The sequence below is a fragment of the Gobio gobio genome, assembly GCF_949357685.1.
Source record: "Gobio gobio genome assembly, chromosome: 6".
In the NCBI taxonomy this organism is placed as follows: Eukaryota; Metazoa; Chordata; class Actinopteri; order Cypriniformes; family Gobionidae; genus Gobio; species Gobio gobio.
Window position 1 is genome coordinate 10576109 of NC_137102.1, and position 24740 is coordinate 10600848.

At 39.1% G+C, this 24740-nt stretch overlaps 1 protein-coding gene across 1 annotated transcript in view; it reads left to right on the top strand.

Moving 5' to 3' along the window:
• Nucleotides 1–24740, top strand: part of xkr4 (XK related 4) — an 87990-nt gene that overhangs the window by 57422 nt on the left and 5828 nt on the right. The window contains exon 2 of the mRNA XM_079819224.1: nucleotides 10545–10744. Within this exon, the coding sequence (XP_079675350.1) occupies nucleotides 10545–10744 (200 nt within the window). The remainder of the gene's footprint in view (nucleotides 1–10544; nucleotides 10745–24740) is intronic.

Genomic DNA, 24740 nt, shown 5'->3' on the forward strand with positions numbered 1-24740 from the left:
GATAGGATATTCATTGTCAATGTTCTTCAATATTTAATAAATCTGGCAAGTTTTTATGACAGCCACTCTTTAAATGTTTATATTTCAAAAAAACTAATTGGAGTAGAATTATGATTATGTAATTGTAAAGTCAATATTATAACTTTATTATTATATAAAAAAACATAATTTAGTGTAATTTAAGTGTTTGTATACAAATCAGTTCATTTTTACCTTCAATATTATTAGGCTAATGTAGTATCAACTGACTCCCATAGTTTTTACAACATTAGTTCAGAAATTAGTTTTCCTTGAGAATATTTTCCATGTATTATACTTGATACATATCCAAAATAATCGAATTGAATCGAAAAGAATCGAAAGCTTGTGAATCGAAATCGAATCAAATTGTGAAATTTGTGTCAATACCCAGCCCTAGTACTGCCCCAATCACAGCTTTTGTACCTTTTTTTTTCCATAGACATCTTGTATCCAAATAATAAACATTTATCCCAGTACTTCTATGATAATCTGAATTGGCGTAAAAGAAATAATGACATTGTGTGATTGAAGACTTTTTGTGAAGTTGTTTCATACCTAGTCCATGACAACTGCACTCTCTGGGTCAGCGCAGATCTGAATGATCCGTTGTAATTGTACTTGTTAGACAAGTATTCCTCTTTTAGGAATTCGATCATGTGGTGGGTGTTTGGATCGAGATTTGCGATCTTTTAATGATTAGTCATGCAGCTATTTAAAGGAATAATACATTAAAATAGTTGAATGGGTTGTCGCAGCTGTTTTTAACACATATTGTGCCTTAATATTGTGGGTGAAGATCAGGAATGGACCAAAGGCTGTTTCTTAGGTTGTGTTAAGTGAAATATGATGCAACTTATGACAACAACAGTACAACAAAATTTAAGCTCTCGCAGAGCTGTTTTCCACTACCTGACTGGCAGGTTAGAGAAACACTGAGCTCTACACTGAGCCGAGGGACGATGCAGAGAGTTTGTGTATGTGATAGCCAGTAGTGGCGATGGTTGGGGAGTTTAAATGAGACAGTGATGAAGAGGAGCCCCCTAGCCTGAAGTGAAAAAGAGAAATGTCAGGAGGAAGAGGAAGCGTCTTGCCCAGCTTCAGGCCTCAGGTCAGCCTGACCAAACCAAGAGCTTTAATGCACAGCTGGAGACGGGCCCTTACAGGACTAACACACAGGCATGTGGTTTTTTATGATGTCATTCTCACTGGATTGCTGTGGGCAGGTGTGTGCGTTATGTGTTAGCATGTGTTTTTAGCGTATAGATCTGAAGTTCTCTGGCCTCCTTTTACATCTTACAATTTCATATAGACCTTTATAATACGAAATATATGTTTAGAAGATTATCATTCATTACTTATCTATTTTTATTATGCTCCGTTTTTACATTCATTTTTGTGATTTTTGTTTTTATTTATCGTTATTTATTTTTGAATAACTATTGAGTTAGCAAACCAATCAATAATCTATTTTTGAATATTTTTTTACATTTAAATAATGTACTTACTAGGCTAGATATATTTTTACTTTTTTTTAAAAACTACCCATTCTTTAACCAGTTTTTTTTTCAGTGCCTTTACACCTCTGCACATGCCCGTCTTTCACCGACGACGTGTGATGTGAATGTTTGCATGAATCATAATTTCCTTAAGCAATTGTGCTGTTTATATGTTACCCCCACTCCTCTGATTGGTGTAGTGCTGAGATGCAGGAATAATCCAATCAAGGCAAGAGGATGCTCATCAACATCTGTCTAATCCCATTCTGAATGGGGATTAGATAGATAGCGCACATCAGTAATATGATGCAGTGGCCAGCCAGACCTCTTGAACCGATGGTTTCAGGTAGACGGTATAAGAATGGGATACATATTGCAGAGATGGAAACAGAGACGACCAGTGGCTTATCTGAAATCCAAACAGCAGCCATTTGAGAGGCCTCTCTTAGTTTGGCCTTTAGGGTGAGTGGTAGAAATGCCAGGAGACTGCGAGTCTGTAAGCGCATGCCTCTTCGGCAGCCCGCTTATCTGATAAAGAAGATGGACAGACGCCCACTCTTAAGGTCAGCCGGAAGATCATACGGCGACCCTGCTGCTCTGCACAAGGCGGCTGCGCTACTTTTGTCATGGTGGTTTCCCTTTGAATCGGTCACTGCTGATACGGTTCCCATTATGACAGAGCCAGACAACATCCTCTGTAGACATGATCTGACATTATTGCTTCAATTATATATGAATAGTATCTTTATTGTGCCTTGGGGTGAATTGTGCTTTATTTGAGAGCTTCATCAACACTTCTGTTTATAGCTGAACACTGCATGCTATCTTTTGGGTTGCCTAGTAAAGGAAGGGAAAAAGCCCCCGGTTTTGATACCGTGAACATCCAACATGACACATCTAGTTCAGTGTTTTCTAACCGTCTTTTACGTAGCCACATCAGTAAGACACAGTATGCTTTCATTGACACCAAACCAGAAATGTGCTCCTGGTAACTCGTATACTGGTTGGATACCATCATTAATGATCATTAATGTTATTAAAATGGCCATTAATACAATAGTTCATTAAAAACAAATCACTAAAATCAATACTGTGGGTTCCTCTCAAATGGAAATTATGTATTTACTTACATTTATTATTATTTATTCTTTAAGCAATTACAACCCCAAATCAGAAAAAGTTGGGACAGCATGGAAAACGCAAAAAAAAAAAAAAAGAAGTGATTTCTAAATTTACTTTGACTTGTATTTCATTGCAGACAATATGAACAACAATTTCATGTTTTGTCTGGTCAACTTCATGTCATTTGTAAATATGCATCCTTTCCTGTCATTCAGACCTGCAACACATTTAAAAAAAAGTTGGTAAAGCATTTACCACTTTGTAATGTTGCCATTCCTTTTCACAACACTTAAAAGACGTTTAGGGACTGAAGACACCAAGTGATGAAGTGTTTCAGGTGTAATTTTGTCCCATTCTTCCTGCAAACAAGTCTTAATTTGGGCAACAATACGGGGCCACACATTCTCTATTGGAGACAGGTCGGGACTGCAGGCAGGCCAGTCAAGTACCCGTACCCTCTTCCTCCGCAGCCAGGACTTTGCAATGTGTGCAGAATGTGGTTTTGCATTGTCTTGTTGAAATATGCATGGACGTCCCTGGAAAAGATGTCTTCTTGAAGGCAGCATATTATGCTCCAAAGTCTCTATGTACTTTTCAGCATTAATGGTGCCTTCACAGAAGTGCAAGTTACCTTTGCCAAGGGCACTGACACAACCCCATACCATGACAGACCCTGGCTTTTGGACTTGTTGCTGGTAACAGTCTGGATGATCCTTTTCTTCTTTGGTCCGGAGCACACGGCGTCCATTCCTCCCAAAAAATACCTGAAATACTGATTCATCTGACCACAGTACACGTTTCCACTGTGTGATGGTCCATCCCAGATGCCTCCGAGCCCAGAGAAGTCGACGGCGCTTCTGGACACTGTTAACATAGGGCTTCCTTTTGGCACAGTACAGTTTTAACTGGCATTTGGGGATGTAACTACGTATTGTGGTACTTGACAAAGGTTTGCCAAAGTAGTCCTGAGCCCATGTGGTGATATCGCTTATAGATGAATGACGATTCTTGATGCAGTGCCGCCTGAGGGATCGGAGATCACGGTTGTTCAGCTTAGGCTTGCGCCCTTGTCCTTTATGCACTGAAATTCCTCCAGATTCCTTGAATCTTTTAATTATGTTATGCACTGTTGAATGTGAAATATCCAAATCTCTTCCTATCTTTCTTTGAGGAACATTGTTTTTAAACATTTCAATAATTTTCTCACGTATTTGTTGGCAAACTGGCGATCCTCGGCCCATTTTTGCTCCTAAAGGATTAAACCTTTCTTGGATGCTGCTTTTGTACCAAATCATAATTACAATCACCTGTTGACATCACCTGTTTCAAATCACATCATTATTTAACCATTTTACCTCATTACTAGCCCTAAATTGCTCCTGTCCCAACTTTTTTTTAAATGTGTTGCGTGTCGGTAATATGAGGACATCAACGCACAAACGTCATCTCCAGAGCCATTGAGAGTCACTTTATGAGCATTTTACCATTTAATTTGAGAAAAACTACCGTCATGTCATAAACACACAGAAACTCAAAGGTCTTCATGGCAACCCATCAAAATAAAAGTTTGACTAACTTGACAAATACATTACTGTTGTACAGTAGAATTAAGATATGTCTCAATGTAATAATAATACTAACACTAATGTAATAATAATAAATTATCAAAACTTTATTTTTTTGTGTTCTTTATGTTTTCATGTTAACCATATAAAGCTCAGTTGTGCAGCAATTTGTTTGACAAAAAAAGTTTAATTACATTAAAAGATAAATTAAATTAAATTAATGTCTTTTGTCTTCATTTGATTACCAGAAAACACTCAACACATAATTTGTGGGAAATATTTTCATAAAAATTATATTAAAAAGAAAAAAAATAATAATATGGTTGTTTTTATGAATTAAATTAAGTACCTAGTAGCCTAATATTTACTAGTAAATATTACAGTATACAAACATCACACACAATGGCAGACGGCGACCAGGGCAGCTCTGGCATAATGTCAATAACACTTCTATAAACGACTTACAGGTTCTTTATAGTTATTGATGTAAACATCCCTAAAATACAGAAAAAGGGTACCGTTGGGTACCGGTACCAAATTTCAGGTACCGGTACCGGTTAAAATGTGAACGGTACCCAACCCTAATTGGCAATAGCAATTCCACACTTGCTCTGCAGCAGCAGTAGCAGCAATAATCAACAGCATCAGCTTTGTAGCAGATCTAGGCCCGAATAGCACACTTCATATTGACTTTCGGTCTTGTGGACTTGCAATGGCTGCTGCCTGCGCGGCGTCCATTAAGCCCATGAGACCGTAGGGTGTCCCATTTGTCATTTTAGGTTTCAGAAGGGTGCTCGCAAGCGCAAGCTGATCATCTCTTCCTCTTTAAATAAACATGAATAAACATCAGAAGGTATGTTAGAAGATATAGAATGACTTATTGTAAAATTTATCATGTCTCGTAATCACTCAATCAGTGTTACAACGACTGAAATTTACTTCTGCGTCTGATGTTCATTAAAGATGTAAGCCGCCTGTCAAGTTGGGAAAAAAAAAAAATAGCAATAAAAAAAAGAACAGACAGGCAACCGCATTTTATAAGTGAACCAACGTCAAATAACAATCCAGACGTATGAGTGGAGTATCACAACTTTTAAACAAAAAGACCAACATATATTGTGTAGAAACGGATGATCCATTTTATTTATGATCCATTTCTTTCTTTGTTGGTCATCAGTGTTAAAACTGATGTTCTCACAATGCTGAAATTGAAACGTTTTTCATCTACGTTTGAACAACAAAATGAATGCTAGACCTGACTATATTGTGATTATAAACTAAGTATTACACTATTTATGCTTTTAAAGCTTTTCCTCTGAAGTTTTCCAGTTGGCTTATATTATTGCGGAAGGTCGTAAGAACGTTTCATGCATATTGTGGATTGAGAAATCGAATTTTATTTTTACATGCAAAAGGTCATTGATCTATTAAAACATCCTGGATGTTTCAGAACTCAAGACTTCTTTGTTAGTCCAAGCTCCGAAAATGACTCATTTTGGATTTTGTCACATTATGACGCAGTAGTGCAACGAAAGACCGCCTCTGCAGAATCAGATTAATGCTTACTTCTACATTATCACATCTTTGGCCCCGCCCATTGGTGCTTTATTGAGATGAGAAGGAGAGAAGAGCGATACCGGTTCACTGGACTAAAAATAACATTACCTTCCAAAGGATCCTGAGGCTAGGAAAGTGGTTATTTATTTTCAACTATTTGAATGTCTCAGTAGAGCATTATTTGTTTGTTCGGTACATTACACAGCGGATTCTTTGGAAAATCAGTTGCAATTTTGACCTAGGCTTTGCAAACTGACTTTTGTTGTAAGATATGGACCCAAAACTAATGGCACAACATGTAAGTAACCTTATTCATTCTAATGGCTAATCTGTGATCATTGATTTCTGACAGTCAGACATTCTTTGTCTCAAAATCGTTTATTGCTGTTTATGCGTCAGTATATCAAGACAGTGACTGAGCAACTTCACATTGTTTTTCTTAGTAGCCTGAAAATAATCTGTTATTTAAATTGTGATTATATACAGAAAGCTTTTAAAGAACCCTCCCTTTATAATCGCGGAAGCTGTCAATCGCAGTGTGAGTTTTCTGGACTCTCACCAAAACTCCCATTATAATCAATGACACTGTCTTCACTGCACAATGAATCTCTTTTTTACAGCTTGTTTGAACTGTTAGTTATGTTTAAAGCATTCGAGTGCCGAAATTGAGTTACAATGACGAGATCACTGCATTCATGGCTCAACAGACATGTCTGTCATCGACAACAATGCTCATCACTTTAACTTTTCACGCTATAATATAATGCTATAGCCTAATCGACACTTTTCATGATTAGTTAATCTCGACAGCTGTAATAGTAAATACGTAGAAAAAGTTTTCGAGAGACTTCCATGTGTAATAATTTCATATGCTGAGATGTTGTCCGATCCCAGTATTAAAAATTAAGTTTTACATCAGATATCATGTGCCTTCCAAGGGTAGAAAATATCCTATTATTTCAAAATTATGAAATTTTTTTATGTAAAAATCATACTAACATTATAAGTGCTCCTCAGGAAACATTATACAACTATTTAAAAATGCAGTTCATGACCCCTATTACATTTCGAGAGTTGTCATGATTGAAATACATTTTTTAGGATTAATTTTCGTTATTAGAAATTCTTGTAATCATTTGACAGCCCTAATATTTTTGAAGTCATACGTTCTGTTTTATAGATTTATCAAAGCAAAATCAAAAGCATTCCAAATACCTCTTGGACCTGTTGGGAATCACCGATCTAGAACACTTTCTAATCCAGAGTAAGCATGCAAAATAACAGATTGGCTAGAAGATGTTGATACAGTGCCATCTACACATTTATATTCAAGCATGTGTTCCACAAACACGAATACCTCAAGGCAGTTTTGCTGTATTATTCTGATGTGAGGGAAGTGCTTCACATTTACCTTGGCGAACAATTTTTTTCTCTGTCCAAAAGTCAATGTGTCCTTTATCTTTTACTTGTAAACTCATCGCGTCTGAATTGATTGAAGTTGGCAAGTAGTGTACTATAAAATCATGCTTTGCATACAAACGATCAAAGTGCAAACTAAAGCAGGGAGAATCTGGCAGACAGAGTGGGTGGCAGTCACTCTCAAAGAAATCAATGACCAAACATTGTCAAACAAGACTATAAGCATTTGTACACATTGTGTTTTTTTTTTTTGTCTGTGTGTGTGTGAAGGTCTTCATATTCATACTGTTGATTGCCAGTGGTTTTGTGGATTTGGGAAACCCTCTTGTTACGGAAACGGCCAAGATGATGCAGTGCTCTTAACACCCTGTCAATGAATCTCTGGGGAGAGAATACTGTAGGTGTGGGTAAATGGAAATGTGTGTCTGTTCTTGGCTGGATGCCTATCAGGGTCAAGAGGGTAAACTACAAGGTGGGGATTGCTGGGGGGAAACGCAGGGATAGGTCACTTAGCAAAGACACACCACTGGAAGCAGATGCCTTTAGCGCCACACTAAACCACAGAGCAGAGTAACTCACCATTCACCAACAATCCATTATTATTAGCAGGTGACACAGCGCTTTTAAAAGACCTTTATATCGTTTATCCTGGTATGAATGTGTTCGCTTGCGTCAGACTGTCATGTTCAGCCTTTGCTTTCCCTGGAACTTTCTGGTGATTTGTTGCAAAGAGGCCAGTGTTGCCATAGCAATTCCTACATGATTTCAGACCTTTTTGCTAGCAAGATTTTTTGTTCGATTTCAAAATGTAATGACTTCAGATACTAATTGGTGTTTAAAGCATTTTTAACAAGTATGAGAAATTCTTCCAGTGCAGCAAGCAAAATCCGTTTGACCTATTATCTTTAGTTTATAGGAACGTGAACTTGCAACAAATATAGTAGTAGCATTTAGGATTATGTAATATAATAGTTTTTAGTTTCTTTGTTAAATGGTCAATACCTGTATACTATTTGAGGATATAAAGTAGAACTGTAGAACCTCATCTGTATTCCTTACCTTATTGCAAAGGTGCACATTAAACAAATTAATTTATATTAGGAAGAAGATTAGATAAATTAGATTTAGATTTAGAGAATTAGATCAGAGGTAAATATAGATGTGATGATTAGTTTAAATTACATCAGTTTTTGCACAGGATCTTTAAAACAAGCAAGCAAATGAAGAGATGTGCATGTCTAAAGGGGCAGAAAGGCCCATGAAGAGTTGAGTTACTTCCAACCAGTTTTTGTGTGTGTGCCCTATTCATGGCAGTAGGGTTAACTCCTAATAGTCAACTAAACATTAGTCGACTAGAAAAGGCTTAGTCGACCAACATTTTGTAAGCCGGTTAGACGCAGATAAAATAACTAGCGAAGTCGCGCAGTCTGTGAGGGACAGATGGTTAACGGCAGGTCCTTGTGGTAATTACAGTATATTGGGCAGGAAATCCAAACATTCGCCCTAACTTTCTTCGATCTCAAATATGGCTTATCATATTAAACTTGTAAGTAGTAGCAACTTTACTTGGCCACTCGCTTTAACGTTAACCTAGATGAATGTGCGCATATCCAACTGCATGACATGGAGGCGCCGCCGCAATCGCTTTTTTTCCCTGATAACAACGGAAACAACTTAAAAACTTAAAAAGCAATACATCAATCGAAACCGTAATAGGTCTATTTGGGTAAACTTACAATAACAACAAAAATGTTGTGCTTTTGTAAAATAATGAAAAACATACAGGGTGCACTTTCTGCCATCTCTGTCTCAGACATGAGAAAAATATCTAGAAAGCTTGAAACTTAGCATGACATTGTCATATTCTAGTCAAAATATGAGTCTGATACTGCTCCGTTGGGCTGTGATTATGGGGCATGTTCCACCTGAACCAGGAAAGAAAATGCCTCTGCACTCAATTGGATAGACCTACAACCAATCAGAGCAACGTAGCAAGTGATATATGTTGAGCAACACATAGTTGTCAACAGAACTCAACTGTACACACGCTGGAAGAAGTAGAAGATAAGATGAGTGTAAACGATCTTTACCGGTGTTGTAAAAAATCATTTAAGGATACACAGAGTACTTACCAACACGATCATAATTTTTGAGAGAAATAGTGAAGGTGAATGCATATACGAACAAGTTCTCCGTTTAGGATAAGAACAAATTCAACCCAAGCGCTCTTTGATGACGTGCATGATTACGTTACTGTTGATCATCTGTCCATCATCGTATAAAGCCCGCCCTGACAATTTGATTGGTCCAAACAGCTGTGGTTCGAGCATAGTTGCTCCACAACGGATCAAGTCCTGACCGAACTTCCCGACCTCAAATGTTGTGGGCGGGGCTAACTTCGGCTGGCATCCAGGCTAATTGAAACTACTTTCAAACGAACCAATTTGAATCGAAAACAAATACTCTCTGAATATGTAATCCGTGTGAAATGTGCATTTCTTTCTTAAGGCCAAAGTATACTTCACTTTTTAAGCGTACGCGAGGGTCAGCGTGCATTTCGTCATTGGAAGAGTACGAGCGTACTGAACGCACACTGCCGCCAGGTCGCACATGCACATAAATTTTTTTTGTAACTCGTGGTGAGAGATTACTCAAAACTGTGCATGCGTCGAACACCTGTGTGCATGAACGAGTCAAAAGAAGTATACTTTGCAAGGCTATGCGTTCGATTGTGCACATACGCTCATGTACACATAAGAGTCAGCATCGTCAACTTCATCTTTGCAGCCGACACTGAATAAATAATTAAAATATCTCCTTGCTATTTTTCATAAGCATTCAAGCTTTATACGTGTGCTTGAGCACGGAATAGGCATTTATTACATCTATGTATATTAAAGGCTCATTATGGTTTAGTATTCCCCCAGTATATTTTTAAGTAATTACATGAATATCAACTTGCAATTAGTCGACTAATGAGCAACTACTAGTCGACTAGACAAATCTTTAGTCGGGCAGCCCTTTAACTCTTCAAGCTACAATGACATTAATGCAATTTTTGGTTAAATCATATAGAGATGGTGTGTTGCGTCATCAGCTTTGACATTAATATTATTCATCAGCAGTTCAAAACGGGTCCATCCACTGCAGATCTTGTTTACAGAACAAAGCAGGGACCAACATAGCTGGGAACAGTCTGTCCGGTTGTAAGGTCACGTTGAAAAGAAAAGCAGACAAAACATTGAGATATTCTAGCCGAGTGTCTGCAGCAGAAGCTGATTCTGCTCTGTCAAGGAGAGTTCAGTGAGAGTTCAGAGAAAGAGAGAGAGAGCTTTTAAAGTGGTTTTCTTTGTGTCTCGCACAGGTGCTTCCACACCATCTACCTGGGCATCAGGAGCAGGCAGAGCGGAGAAAATGACCGCTGGAGGTTCTACTGGAGGATGGTGTACGAGTATGCCGACGTCAGCATGCTTCACTTACTGGCCACGTTCCTGGACAGCGCCCCTCAGCTGGTGCTCCAGCTCTGTATCATCATACAGACTCACAAGCTCCAGGCTGTGCAAGGTAACAACACACATGTACACACACAGTTTGTTTCACTATATAGAGGACTTCTTATAGATTTCCATTGTTTTTCTATCAGACCCGACCCCTACCCGTAAACATAACCCTCACAGAAATCTGAGCAAAACACTAGATTTACATATAAAAATGGTTTGACTGATTTATAAAGTCTTTTTATCTAGTGAGTTCCGCCTCACCAGTCGTTCAACAGTTGTTCAACATGTTTCATTATATTTGTGAGGACATTATTGAATTGCGAGTCAAACACACACAGAGACTCTAATTATGAATAATCAAGTGCATGTGACAATTCTACCTCTGGGTTTAAGTCTTACCATCTCAGGATGTGTGCTGAATCCCCTGCTGAAAAAAAAAGCTTAGGCAAACCAGCCTAAAGTGGTTTGCTGGTCTTAGCTGGTTTGAACTGGTTTGGCTGGTCTCTGACCTGGGCTAAGATGGTATGTGCTGGTTTAGCTGGTCTCCCAATTTGGCCAAGCTGGTTTAGCTGTTCACCCAGCTGGTTACCCAACCTTGCCAGCTGATCCAAGTGTCCAAGTGCCATTTAAAAGCCCATCCTTTTTGGCAAGGCTGGGAGACCATTTAACCACCTTTACCTGGTTTAAGCTGTCTTTTTCAAATCCCAATATTTTATTATTATTTTATTATTCTGCTATATGTCTTTGTAAGGGTGAGGGTAGGACAGTACTGAGGAGAGAGAACACCAGGTTTACTGTCATCCTTCACTTTACACATCTCACCCTGTCTGTATAACAGTGATGGAGAGGGACAGAGAGTGAGAAAAACTCAACTGCCACCGAACCTAAAAGACTGCTGCAGAGGAGAGAAGAGTGCTTTTTCAAGAGCACTGCCAAAAGTAGGCATTTATTAGGGGAAAAAGCAAGCTTTCAAATCATTGCTTTTTTGTTGGGCCGCCTTTTTGGGGACATACCATTTTTGGGTATTGTGAAAATGAATTTACAATGGAATTCTGAGAGAATATTTTAGAGCACTGTTTAGCATTAAAAAAAAACTATTTTCTTCACCTTTTCTTTATAGATGTTATAAATCCTGTAGTGTCAGCCACAGTCCGTTTACTGACCATCTGATGCAAGCAGGTCTATAATACCTGGAGAAAGCCATCCGTTCAATTTCCCATTCATTTCAATAACAGTTACTCCACTGACACATGACCCTCTGGAAGAATGTGATTTGAAATCTGCCATCTTGCTCATGGGCACGTAAGTTCCAGATAGTTTTTTTTTTCTTTTTCTAATCACCAGGGCCTGGTTTCAAAAAATCCCTAAGGTAAAAAACTTGTTTTTTTTTGTGCAAACGACCACTGATGTAAATGCCATGTGACTTCTCACTCTGGAGATGCAGGAAAGTGATGTCCTGACAAGACTAATTGGCTAGAAACTGATCCAGACTGGATTTATCCCTGGTAGATTTCTTTTTCTCTAATGTATGTCGCCTCCTCAATAAAATATATGCAAATCATACGAAAGCTAATGGGGCTGCGATTCTGTCCTTGGATGCGTAGAAAGCTTTCGATCAGGTTGAGTGGCATTGTTTGTCTAGGTCGCTACAAAGTTTTAGGTTTGGCAAGGCATTTGTATCATGGGACAGATTAATATACACCAAGCCAATGTGTACAGTTTTAACTATGCAGACAGGTTATCCAGATTTTTCTTGTACCACTCAGTACAACAGGGTTGTCCTCTATTACCTGCCCTTTATGCCATTGCGATAGAGCCTCTCGCCCTAAGTGTAAGGCGTCATACATGTATTGCGGCCAAGGGTCTTGAAGTGTGGGCCAGGAAGCTCTTATTTGTCTGTACGGTGACGATGTAATATTGTATTTGCGGAACTCTGAGAGATTCTTTTGGGAGGCTATCCGTCTGTCAAATAGTAACTTTATGCCTCTCTTTGATATTTATAGCCCTGTTTTTTGGGGAAATATTCTGTTAGGGAATAAATAGAATTTTGTCGAGTGTCTTTTCAAAACTCAAACTATAGAAAATTGGAAAATTCTACCTTTTGTCAATGATTGGGCATATCAATTCAATTAAAATGGTTTCTCTTCCTAGATTCCCATATCTGTTATTTGATTAAAAGTTGTTGAACGTTCGCGGGTTCCCGCCTCCTTCTTTCCGGGTTTCGGCACCAATGTAACGTAGTTTGTATGTTCAGGGAAGAAGGAGGCGGGAACCGGCAAACGTTCAACAACTTTTAATCAAATAACAAACACAAACTGAAAGTAAAAGCGTAACACACACATAACCAAACGTTAAACAAAACACAGCGTAAATTCCAGGCCGGGTCCTCTCTCGTCCTTCACTGGTGTCGCTCGTCCTTTATTAAAATTATTATTGGGACACCAATATTAGGGCTTTAATGTTCTGACTGAAGGGAGCACTGGGTAATCTGACCCCTTGTGGAGGCTAATGGAGACTAGCTTTGCTGTTGGCACATCCTTATTCCTCCTTATTCATCGCTTACATTACACTAAAGCCAGGTTGCATGACATTTTCCACTCTGTTTCACCAATGTGTGACAGGTGTAAGGTTTGCACAGGATACAGCTTCCCATGCTTTCTGGTTTTGCCCTTTATTGTTAGGATTTTGGTATGGCATATTTCACTGGTTCTCCAAGGCTTACAATAGGCCTCTTCCACCAGATGCTGAACTTGCCATATTTGGCATCTTGCAGGCTGCAGCACACTTCTTGCTTCCCGGCAACATTACACAAAATATCTGCAGTTTTAAAATATTATTTCTTTAGTATATGTGGCTACAGTAAATGTGCAATTTACCTTTAGGGGTACAGCAGCTCGTAACTGGGCAAGTATCATTAAAGGGACAACTTTGTATCTTATATACCAATGCCTAAAAGTTTCATAGTTGTACATCAAGGGTACATATTACTACTGGAAAGTACCAATATGCGCCTTTTAGGGGTATAAATCTGTCTGTTTAAGAATTCTGGCCCTGTAACAATTCATTGTACCCATAAAAGTAACATTTGTGCAATTTTTTCTTTACTTTTGAACACCCTGAAGCCTATCATACACCCGTCGCAATGCGACGCCAGGCGCAAGTGTTTTTTTGCTAGTTTCAGCCCGACGCAGTTATCATTTCAACATCCAGCTCCATGTTGTTTAAATAGTAAATGCAGCCATGCCCATCTGTTCACCCATGGGCGTGCTGGTCTGAAAACCAGGTGTGTTCAGGCGCATTGTTGGCACGTTGCTATTTTGAGGCAACTGAAAACAACTGCGCCATTGACCAACAAAAACCCGGTCTAAAGCAGTATTTATTGTGTTATTTAAAGGGCACGTTAGTAATATGCACCTAAAGGTGGGTGCACAACGCGCATACACTCTTCTTATTACATACATCATTGCAGCAGCACACAAACATTTTTTCAATATTTAAAATAAAAGGATTCTCTCTTTAGGTTACGTAGTTTTGCAAAGCTGGACTTTTAGAACAGAAGATTATCTGTTGTCATATTTGTCATTGCTACTAAGAACACGAGGGTCGATTTATGGGACACTTTAAAAACCTTCAGATTGACATTGCGGTGACCTTTCAGTCAGCCCACATTCACCAGCGCTCATAAAAAAATGGTCATGTTACCAGAGTTGTTCATAAATGGCTATTTTGTTGATTTGTGCTTTTGTGCTTTGTGGATTGCAGAGCCCTGCCTAGCACTTAAAGCTTCAGTGCCTTTATGTGCCGTCTTCTGTTCTTCATAATCTTCCATAAACAAAAGTGCCCAGGGAATGTCAGAATTTTCTCCCATCAAGGCTGAGAAATGATTTATGAAAGCAAGGGTCCTGAGCTCCTAATGCAACAGAGCTGTGAATAATCTTTTCCTTTTTTTGAGCGCGAGGATCTGAGCGTCTGCTCCGTGTGACAGTGGGAGCGGGTCTGGAGGCAGTTTTGCTAGTGGTGTTTGGAAGAGCAGAGCGGAGAGCCCTCTGATGCTCTAAACTCTTTCATCGGAGACTTTCCTTTGAGATTTGTCGCTCTTACGCTTACAAGTCAAAAACAACATTGAGCAAAGTGTAAAAATTTAACCCAACAGTACAGTCATGGTTCAAAAGCTCAATGTCTTCTAAATAGACTAAACAGCTTGGGTACCATTTGATGGCAGCCGGCAGAGGCGCAGTGGTGAAATGTAGGACGCATTTGATTTGTGTTTCTCTTACTCAGGCTGTCCCTTGTTCGCTCTACAAATGCATCCTCCCTAACTTTACCAGTAACTGTCGCAGTTAAAAGACACTGTCAGTCAGTAAGCCTGTTTCCCTCACTATTTTCCTTTACGCAGCTCTTTGAACCCCTGCCAGAAATAAAATCTCTCTACTTGCTAACATAAATGGGCCACTCAGCCTAACCGTTTCCTGCAACAGTTCAGCATAGGAAAAAGCCTTGCTCATAACATGTACTCAGTGGATTGTTTTGCTGAAAACTACAGGAAGCAACTCTTTCTTTTGAATTATTCTTCATATTTCTTTTTTTTTTGTATGTCGTAAACACACATGTGTCCCCCTGTCATACCATTAAATGTATTTTCTCTGCTAATTATGCATTATTTTTTAGTTACTTAATTTATTATTGAAGCATCATGAGAGTCAACTGTACATTTTAAACAAGGGGTCCTTTACCTACCATTTTTTTATCTTACATTTTTCATTGACTATTTTTATGATTATTTTAATGCCATCAAAGTGTACAAATCATAATAAGTATGTATAAACATTGATATGGTACTGTATGCATGTTACTGTCCTCAAAATACAAGTTTATATGATATGTAAAGACTTCATCATCATATTGGCACAACTTTAAAGACCCCTGTCTATGTTGCTGTGATTAAAGTGTTGAAGTAGCTGCCTATAACAGAGATTTTTTAAATTTAAATTTAAAGGAACACACCGACTTTATGGGACTTTATCTCATTCACCGTATCCCACAGAGTTAGATAAGTCCATACTATTCTCATCTCCGTGCGTGCCATAACTCTGTCTGACGCACCCACCGCTAGCCTAGCTTAGCACAAAGGCTGGAGGTAAATGGCTCAAGCTAGCCTACTGCTCAATAAGTGACAAAATAATGCCAACATTTTCCTATTTACATGTTGTGATGTGTATAGTTACATCGTGTACTAAGGCAGACGAAGGAAAATGAAAAGGTGCGATTTTCTAGACCGATATGGTTAGGAACTATACTATCATTCCTGCGTAATAATCAAGGAACTTTGTGCCGTACCATGAGTGCACAGGCGCATGAAAATAGGCTAACTTCCGTCAACATAACCAACGTGACAACCTGCTTGCACAGAGAGCGCGCTGGGGACTATTTTCAGGCGCTGCGTAATATCATTGCGCCGCTGCACCCATGGTACGCCAGCAAAGTTCCTTGATTATTAAGAGAATAGCTCTTAACCATATTGGTCTAGAAAATCGCAACTTTTCATTTTCTGTCGGTCTTACACAACGTAACTATACACATCACAACATGTAAAAAGGAAAAGGTTGGTGTTATTTTGTCCCTTATTGAGCAGTAGGCTAGCTGGAGCCATTTACCTCCAGTCTTTGTGCTAAGCTAGGCTAGCGGTGTGTGCGTCAGACAGAGTTATGGCACGCACATCAGATGAGAATGGTATGTATGGACTTATCTAACTCTGGGGGATACGGTGAATAAGCTAAAGTCCCAAAAAGTCGGCGTTTTCCTTTTAAGCTTTTTATGTTTTATGTATGTTCATGTTCATCTCAAAAGTATTGAATGTCTCTATTTAATGATATTTGCCAGTGATTCTCTTTCTAATTAATGTTTGTCACTGTAGATGAAATCATATTACTGTACCATACAGTTTCCTCCAGTATACCTTCACAGTTTGGAGCAAAAACACATTTTACAGGCAAGTTGTTGGCCCAACCATCTGTTTTGATAATAGTTCTATTTTAGGCAAGATCATGTGCAATTGTGACATTTTTATCAATCTGCCTGCCATATGTTGCTATAATAAACATTTATATACGCCAACAGAAACTATAATATTAATTATAAGATTTGCCATGAGAAAGCCTAAATAACAATATTGAACTTAATACGAGTTTGAGTGAAGAACCTTCACCTAGCTCTTTTTTATACAAAAAGGGCGAAAAATAAAGGAATGTATGCTATATTTCAGACATTTTTTAAGATATCTAATAGCTTTGTGTGAGGAAGATTCCATTACAAATTCTCCTTTTCCTGTGTACACAGATAGAATAACAACATGGAGGGTTTGGAGCAACCTGAGGGTGAGCAAATGTTGAAAAATGTTGACAGAATATTCTTTTTTTTGTGAACTCTTCCTTTAATGTGAATGGATTTGAAGGGCCTGTAGAAGTAGATAAAGAAGATACTGCAGTGATGCTGTGGTTTGCATAACCCTGCTGCTACCACGCACCCTACAAACACACAGCACACACTGTCTATGCCCTCCTCCCCTCTCTAAATTACTGCAGCCCTCATGAGCGGGAGCAGCAAGGAGCATTACGTCACCGCTGCCGCTCTCGCAGCCTCGCACGCTGGACCGTGGCAGGTTCCCGTGGCGACCGTCTCCTCAGGATGCGCTGCACGTGCGCAGGATATGAGGGAGGGAGGGAGGAATACATGCATCCTCGCTGTCGTAGAGAGCACCGGAGCCAAGCCGCAGGCCAGATAGCCCACAGAATAAGAATTATAGCCTGGCCTCTGTCAGTTAATTACCCCACTTTGCAAAGTAGTCATTACACCCCCTCAGCTCTCTACAGCTACTAATGGGCCAGATTTAATCTAAGTGGGTTAAACACGTAAATAAACTATTGAAAAAACTCACACACAGTATAAACAAACACTAGATGATAGATAGAATAGCTAGATAGACAGACGGATGTATGGATGTATGGATGTATAGATAGATAGATAGATAGATAGATAGATAGATAGATAGATAGATAGATAGATAGATAGATAGATAGATAGATAGATAGATAGATAGATAGATAGATAGATAGATAGATAGATAGATAGATAGATAGATAGATAGATAGATAGATATTGCAGGGGTGATGTCACCCCCTTTCAGGCTATGAGATGATGTGCTTTGCTTTCAAATCTAGCCTGGTCATACCAGACTCTCGTACATTTCATTTGTACAGAGAGTCTGGCTACTTTCCATTGATAATCATTAACTTCCTTGAAGGCGGGTACTCTGTTGAAGTTTAAAACTATTGGATCTGCCCAGAGCCACTCTGGATCTGCCATAATCAATCGCTAACGTTTGGTCGTGGCGTATGTCATCTCAAACTAGCGCACGACATCAACGTCATCGTTCTCAGCCACTCCCTCTGTTCGCTGATTGGGCCGGTTACAATTTGACCGGAGAAAACCAGAGAATATATACGCAATCCCAACCAGAGAATATACCGCAATCCCAACCAGAGAATATACCGCATTCCCAGGCGGAGTACTGAAGGAAAATGAAAATTGAGCGGAAGTACGTAGGAGGGCGGAGCCAGGCTAGGTTCAAATCTTGATTGACTAACTATTAGCTAAAATATTCCAAAGACTGTACACTATTGTAAGCTTTTTGGAATGTTTTTGAAAGTGTCTTATGCTTACCTGCATTTGCAAGTCCCCCTGTAGTCAATCATTTTATCCTTTAAATCTCATCTTTGATCACCCAAATTACATATTTAAATGTTTTTCCCTGTGAAAAAAAAAATTCATGCGGTAAAATAGCTTGAATGTAACTACACCCTTGCTTCATTTAGCATAGGCAAATCTATGAATATGCAAATGAGCCCCGCCTCCACTCAATCAAATTGCCTCTACATAATGTCTACAGGTCGATGTATCAGAATTGTAATGCGTTTTATGTATCGCTCTCTACAACATCAGACACATAACAGTAATTAAAGGACAACTCCGGTGAAAAATGAACCTAAGGGTTATTAACACCTGGTTACCGAGTAGATCGTTTTCTGGGATGCGTTTTCATGAAAATCGAATGTAAAGAGTTTTATCTCTAAAAACAGATTAGCTTATAACGCGAGTAAATGGGGCACAGAATAAGTACAATTAAATCGCTAGTTATTACCACTAACAAGGCACAAAATAGCCTCACACTAACACGGTAGCATAATGAGGGTCCCTACATGCAAACCGAAGCATTGAGAACTTTGTAAGTGTACAAACAGTTTATTAAGAAGATACTTTATAAAGACATAACATTACGCGTATACAGACAGGAGCCATCTTGGAAAACAGTCTCGACGAGTCGAGCCACGAACGCTGCGCTAAGTGAGCTGGTCGATAGGAATTATCGCAGCTTAGCACAGCATTTGTGGCTCGACTCGATTTAATTTTACTTATTCTATGCCCCATAGACTAGCTTCTGTTTTTAGAGATAAAACTCTTTACATTCGATTTTCATGAAAACGCATCCCAGAGAACGATCTACTCGGTAACCATGTGTTAATGACCCCTAGGTTCATTTTTCACCGGAGTTGTCCTTTAATATGATTAGCCTTTTGCTTGACCAAGTTATCAAACAACTGATAGTGTTGCTAACAAACTAGGTTCCCGTTCGCCATCTTAGTCTGCCTTCTCAAGGCATATTAGCCTGATGTCGTCATACTCAGATTCTAGTCAGAATATGAGTCTGAGGCCCTGTCCCAAATGGCACACTTCGGCCCAATCCCAATTCTATTTTAACATTTTCTAAGCGTTCCCCTTGCCCCTTGAAACAGAGTGCCAAGGTGTAGGGGTGAAAATATTCCCCTAAGAAATGGGACACCACTACTATACCGTTACACGTCATCATACCCCGTTTATTTTATTAGTGTCCTGTGACATTTAACCAGTATAAACAGCAAAATGAAGTGCGTAGGCTATATCTAACAGAAATCAGGCACGTTTAACAAATTACTCACTCCCAACAGATTTTTGTGCTGTATTTGGACTTAATAAAACGGTGCTCATTTTCAGTTCAAAAACGTATGAGCCAGAGTTTTCTAAGATGATACAGAATTATACAAGCCTGGTGAAGCTGCTTTTTCCATCGGGTCAAACTGTTCTCTTTGTTTATTAACCGTTCCATTCCTTGCTGATCCGAGCCGACCGGTACGGATACGTTTTCGTTATCTACTGTGGTGCTGCGATAATGTTCATACGGTATACGTCAAGTCAGTCATTGCCTTGGTAACGCAAGAGTTTACAGACGATATGTGATGTAAATATCGACTGCGTTATGAAGGATGACCAGATATATATTTTTTAAACTATTATTAATATGTGTTCAAATCAATCAAATAGTGCGTTTAGCAAGCTACGGAGAAACTGGCAACCAGGCGACACACAAGTGATCGATCCCGAGTGGCACCATTCACACATTCAAGCAGCACGGAGTCGGTAGAGGGAAACTCCTCATACCCCTTCGTTTGAAGTGTGGTCCTGAAAAATCTTCGTTTGAAGGGCTATCTGGCCCTTCCCCTTACCCCTACCACTCCAACCAAAAGAGAATCGAGACACCCGATCGAGTGAACGCGCAAAACGAAGGGGTAGGGGAAAGAGAAGGGCTAATGGGTAGAAATGGGATTGGGCCTTCATGTGCACTTCCGGTCTTGTGGACTTACAATGTCCGCTGTGTGCGTGTGTTCGTTAAGTCAACGAGACCGCAGAGTGTCCCATTTGTCATTTTAGGTCTCAGAAGGGTGCTCGCGAGCGCCCCCTTTGAGATAGATATGCACACTTCTGCCGAGCCCGCACTGGTGGGAGCTACGCAGCGGACTTCTTCCCGGCAGTCAAAGCGGCATTACGTCGTGAAAGTGCAGACTCAGAGGAAGACCGTGAGGGTTTAGGGTGCCATTTTGGACAGGGCCTGATACTGCTCCATTGGGCAGTGATTATTGGGCGAAAATGCCTCTGCACTCAATTGGATAAACCTACAACCAATCAGAGCAACGGAGTAAGTGACATAGTTGTCAAAAGAACTCAACTGCCCGCACGCTGGAAGAAGTAGAAGAAGATGAGTGTAAACGATCTTTGTTGGTGTTGTAAAAATCATTTAAGGATACACGGAGTACTTACCAACACGATCATCATTTTGGAGAGAAATAGTAAAGGTGAATGCATAAACGAACAAGTTCTCTGATTAAAAAAAGAATTCAACCCAAGCGCTCTTTGGTGACGTGGATGGTTACATTACTGTTGATCACCTGTCCATCATCATATAAAGCCCACCCTGACAATTTCATTGTTCCGAACAGCTCTGGTTCGAGCAGTTGCTCGGTGATGGTAAAGCTGAATTTTCAGCATCATTACTTAAGTCTTCAGTGTCACATGATGGATTAAGTCATTATTATTATTATAAGAGATGGGCCATGGGCCATGCGCCTGAGCCAATCTGGATGTTGACAGCTGAGTTATAGTAAAAAATAAAGATTTGGAAATCTCTCCCCGAGATCCAGTATATAATCGTAAGGCCTGTAAACCAAATAATATTGTAATGTTGATCAATGTAAATGGTTTATCTTGTCTTGGTATGTTGCGTCAGATTCAGCTGTGTAAACATGGATAATCTGTTCCATTCATAGGAATAATATAATGATCTGGATGGATCCAAATCTGGGGTCCAGATCTAGACTGCAGTCTGTTAATTGGTGACTCCTCCATCCTTGTAAGGAGCTCCGTAGAGGACGTGACCACTACTAGGCACTCGCTCTGGGAGTGTCGACATCACACAGTCCTTTCCACAGATAAGGATTCTGACCATGAAATATATGCCCAGGGTGCGCATTCTCTGTTATGAATGTGCTATCTTATGCATCAAAGAATATCTTTACCATTGATCGTCTGCTTTGTTTGGTGTAGAGTGTCCATAATGTACAGCTCATCTGACTACAGATGGCATAGAAACGGCAAATCTATCTGTCACGGCCTTTGACGAACGGTGAACCTGCAGCCTCTGTGAAATGAAAATAATACTCACCTTTATTTGGACACAAATTAACACATCTTTGCACATTCATCATTTCACATGAGGACTCATTCAATTATTCATGGCCGTGGACCGCGATGGTGATATCTTAGCAACGTGAGATTCTGCATTTTTACTGATGCCGTTTGAAAGGAACTGATTGGCACTAAAGCTTCCTGTTATCTCAACCTCTCCTCTGCTTGCACTATAACACTATGATATTGTGAAATATTATCACACTATAAAACAACTGTTTTCCATATTAATATATTTTAAAATGTTTTTGTGAAAACAGTGATACATTTTTCCAGGATTCTTTGGTGAATAGAAAGTTTCAAAAAGAACAGCATTTTTTTGTGACATTATAAATGTCTCTTTTGATCAATTCAGTATATCTTTGCTTTCAGCATTCTTTAAAAAAAAAAAAAAAAAAGTAAACTTCTGGGCCCGTATTCTTGAAGCTTATAAGAATCCTCTCAGAAAGCTCCTAATTTACCTTACAAACTTCTACGTAGGAGTCTTAGATTTAAGAGTGATTCAGGACCGATCAGAGAGCAACTCAGCGAGGAAAATACAAAAACGTTTATCTTAGTGCGGAGGCAAGGCTGACCCTGTTGCTACGTATGACTTTTGAAGACTGTGATTGGTTGGTTGTCCAAGAAGGAAGAAAAGAGCGCTTTTATAGGGTCTATATATATTTTTTATTTTATTTTATTTTATTTACCATGTTGTTAATGTATTTGATAGGAAATAAACAGTGGCGAAGGTTCTGAAATTGTGTGATCACTTTGCTTATAGAAGGTTCAAGGTTGTGAAAGACCCAAATCATCACTGCTGCATAGCTGCATTTTTCCAGTTGCCGAACATGTTAATGTAGTGATTACTTCCATTTCTTGTGCTATGACATGTTTGTGCTGTATCGGAGATGTTAGCGTGTCTCTAATAAGATCGGTCACAAACATAATCCCTGCACGATCTAATGTGTAGTGTCTTATGAGCTCACTCATGCGTTGTGTGCAACACATTTCTTCTCCCTCTTCGCATTTCATTCATTTTCTCCGCTGCTAAAGAAACTCTTAAGCCTCTTAAAAGTCCTCATCCGTACTCCTAACAATTTTAACCTTAAAAGAGGTCTTAAGCTTTCTGGATACTTTCTTCGTTACTAGGATTTTGTGTTTAATTAAAGAATTTTCTTAGAATTGTTTCACTAGGAGCTACTCTTTGCATTAAGATTTTTCATGAATATGGGCCCTGAACGTAAGTGTATTTTTGTTTTTTTAAGGCAAAGTGCAGTGACCCCAAAAAGCATTAGAATTTTTAAGCCATATGGAATATATTAATATCTCTGCATTAATTAAATATCCAGCCAACTGCCATTTATTAAAACATTAAATTGTATTTTATTTTATATTGTAAATAGTTTTTTTTTTCAAGTAAAATATTTCACAAAAACAATTGTTACTGGAATAATCTACTTAAAAATGAAAATGGTCAAATTGCCAAAAATGAAAAATTTAATTTCTTCATGACTCCCTCATGATTTTCTTCTGTGTAACAAAAGACAATATTTTGAAAGTCAATTGTATATGGACAAAAAAACTCAAAACATCTTTTGTGTTCCACAGAAGAAAGACAGGTTTACAGGTTTAGAACAACATGGGAGCAAATGATGACCATATTTTTCAGTTTGGTTTAATTTTCCCTTTAGCTGTGATTTGAGTGACTAATATTAAAGCCACAATATGTACTTTTTCGCCGCTAGGGGTCGCTTATTCAAAACAAAGGTGTAGCTTGATGATGCCTGGATTTCACAGAGCTTTTATTATGCCGAAGACGACCACTTCTGCTTCTTCCGGCCATGCGTATGTGGGGTAACACAGCGCTGTTTTATCATATTAGATCATAGACTGTAAAGAAAATGGACTTTTGCTGCGTCCCAATTCGCCTACTTATACTACGTCCTAAAAGTATGTTATCTTTTTGTGAAGAAAAAGTACATACTTTTGAGTGTGTAGCAGAAGAGTATGCAAGCTTTGGGACATACTACTTCGTCATCTTTAACGGATTCTGTTGCTTTGTTACGTGCAGCCCGTCACCGTTTAAACTGCCCTGTCAATCATCGTCACAGTTCAAATCCTCCACATTCAATTTAATTTCCTACCGTATCGCAGAGAAATGTAGTAGCACGTTGATCTGCCATTCGTGGGTCTTTAATGCATAGACTCCTCTCATGTGTTTGCAAAGTTAACGGCCAAACGTATCAAAAGTTCACAATGCTGCTGCAGGTGAAATATAATGTGGCCAACATTGAATAAATATATTTTTGTGAGGTTAAATACTGATAATTGCTCACTCAAACCCCTGTATCTAATCCTCTCTACTTAACCGTCAGACTCAGGTAACCGTCATGTTTGTAGTTTTTTTTTAACACTTTTTATCCGCGTTTGTAGTTCTAATCGATTCATTATCCATCTCGCAATGGGTTGTGGGCAATATCAGCCGTTAGAGTGTGCATAGATCTGCACTTCGAATTATGACCGGAAATAGTACACCATCCGGGAATCTTAGGAATACTCTTAGGAATACTTTCAACATACTTTGATTTGGGACATACTAATTCTTTTTTCGAATACTATTTATTACGGATAGTATGCGAATTGGGACGCAGCGATAGTGTCCGTGACGTCACCCGTAGGTTTCTGAAGAGCAGTTTTAAAGCACAAAGTCGCTGTTGCCATCTTGGCAGCGCGTCACTCCCGGATAACAGAAAATGGGCAAAGAGATGGGACGTGGGTGGAGCTGAGGTGATGGCTAAATAACAGCAGACAAACGGCCACCCACCTGTCACTCAAGTTTCCACAACCTTAATTTAATTTAAACGAAAGAGTTATAAAAAAAAATCACCGCCCTCACAATTGTCATGAAGGGCAAAATTAGCTATATAGTTATATATTTTTTCTGCTGTAAAGTTGGGCATTTTAAC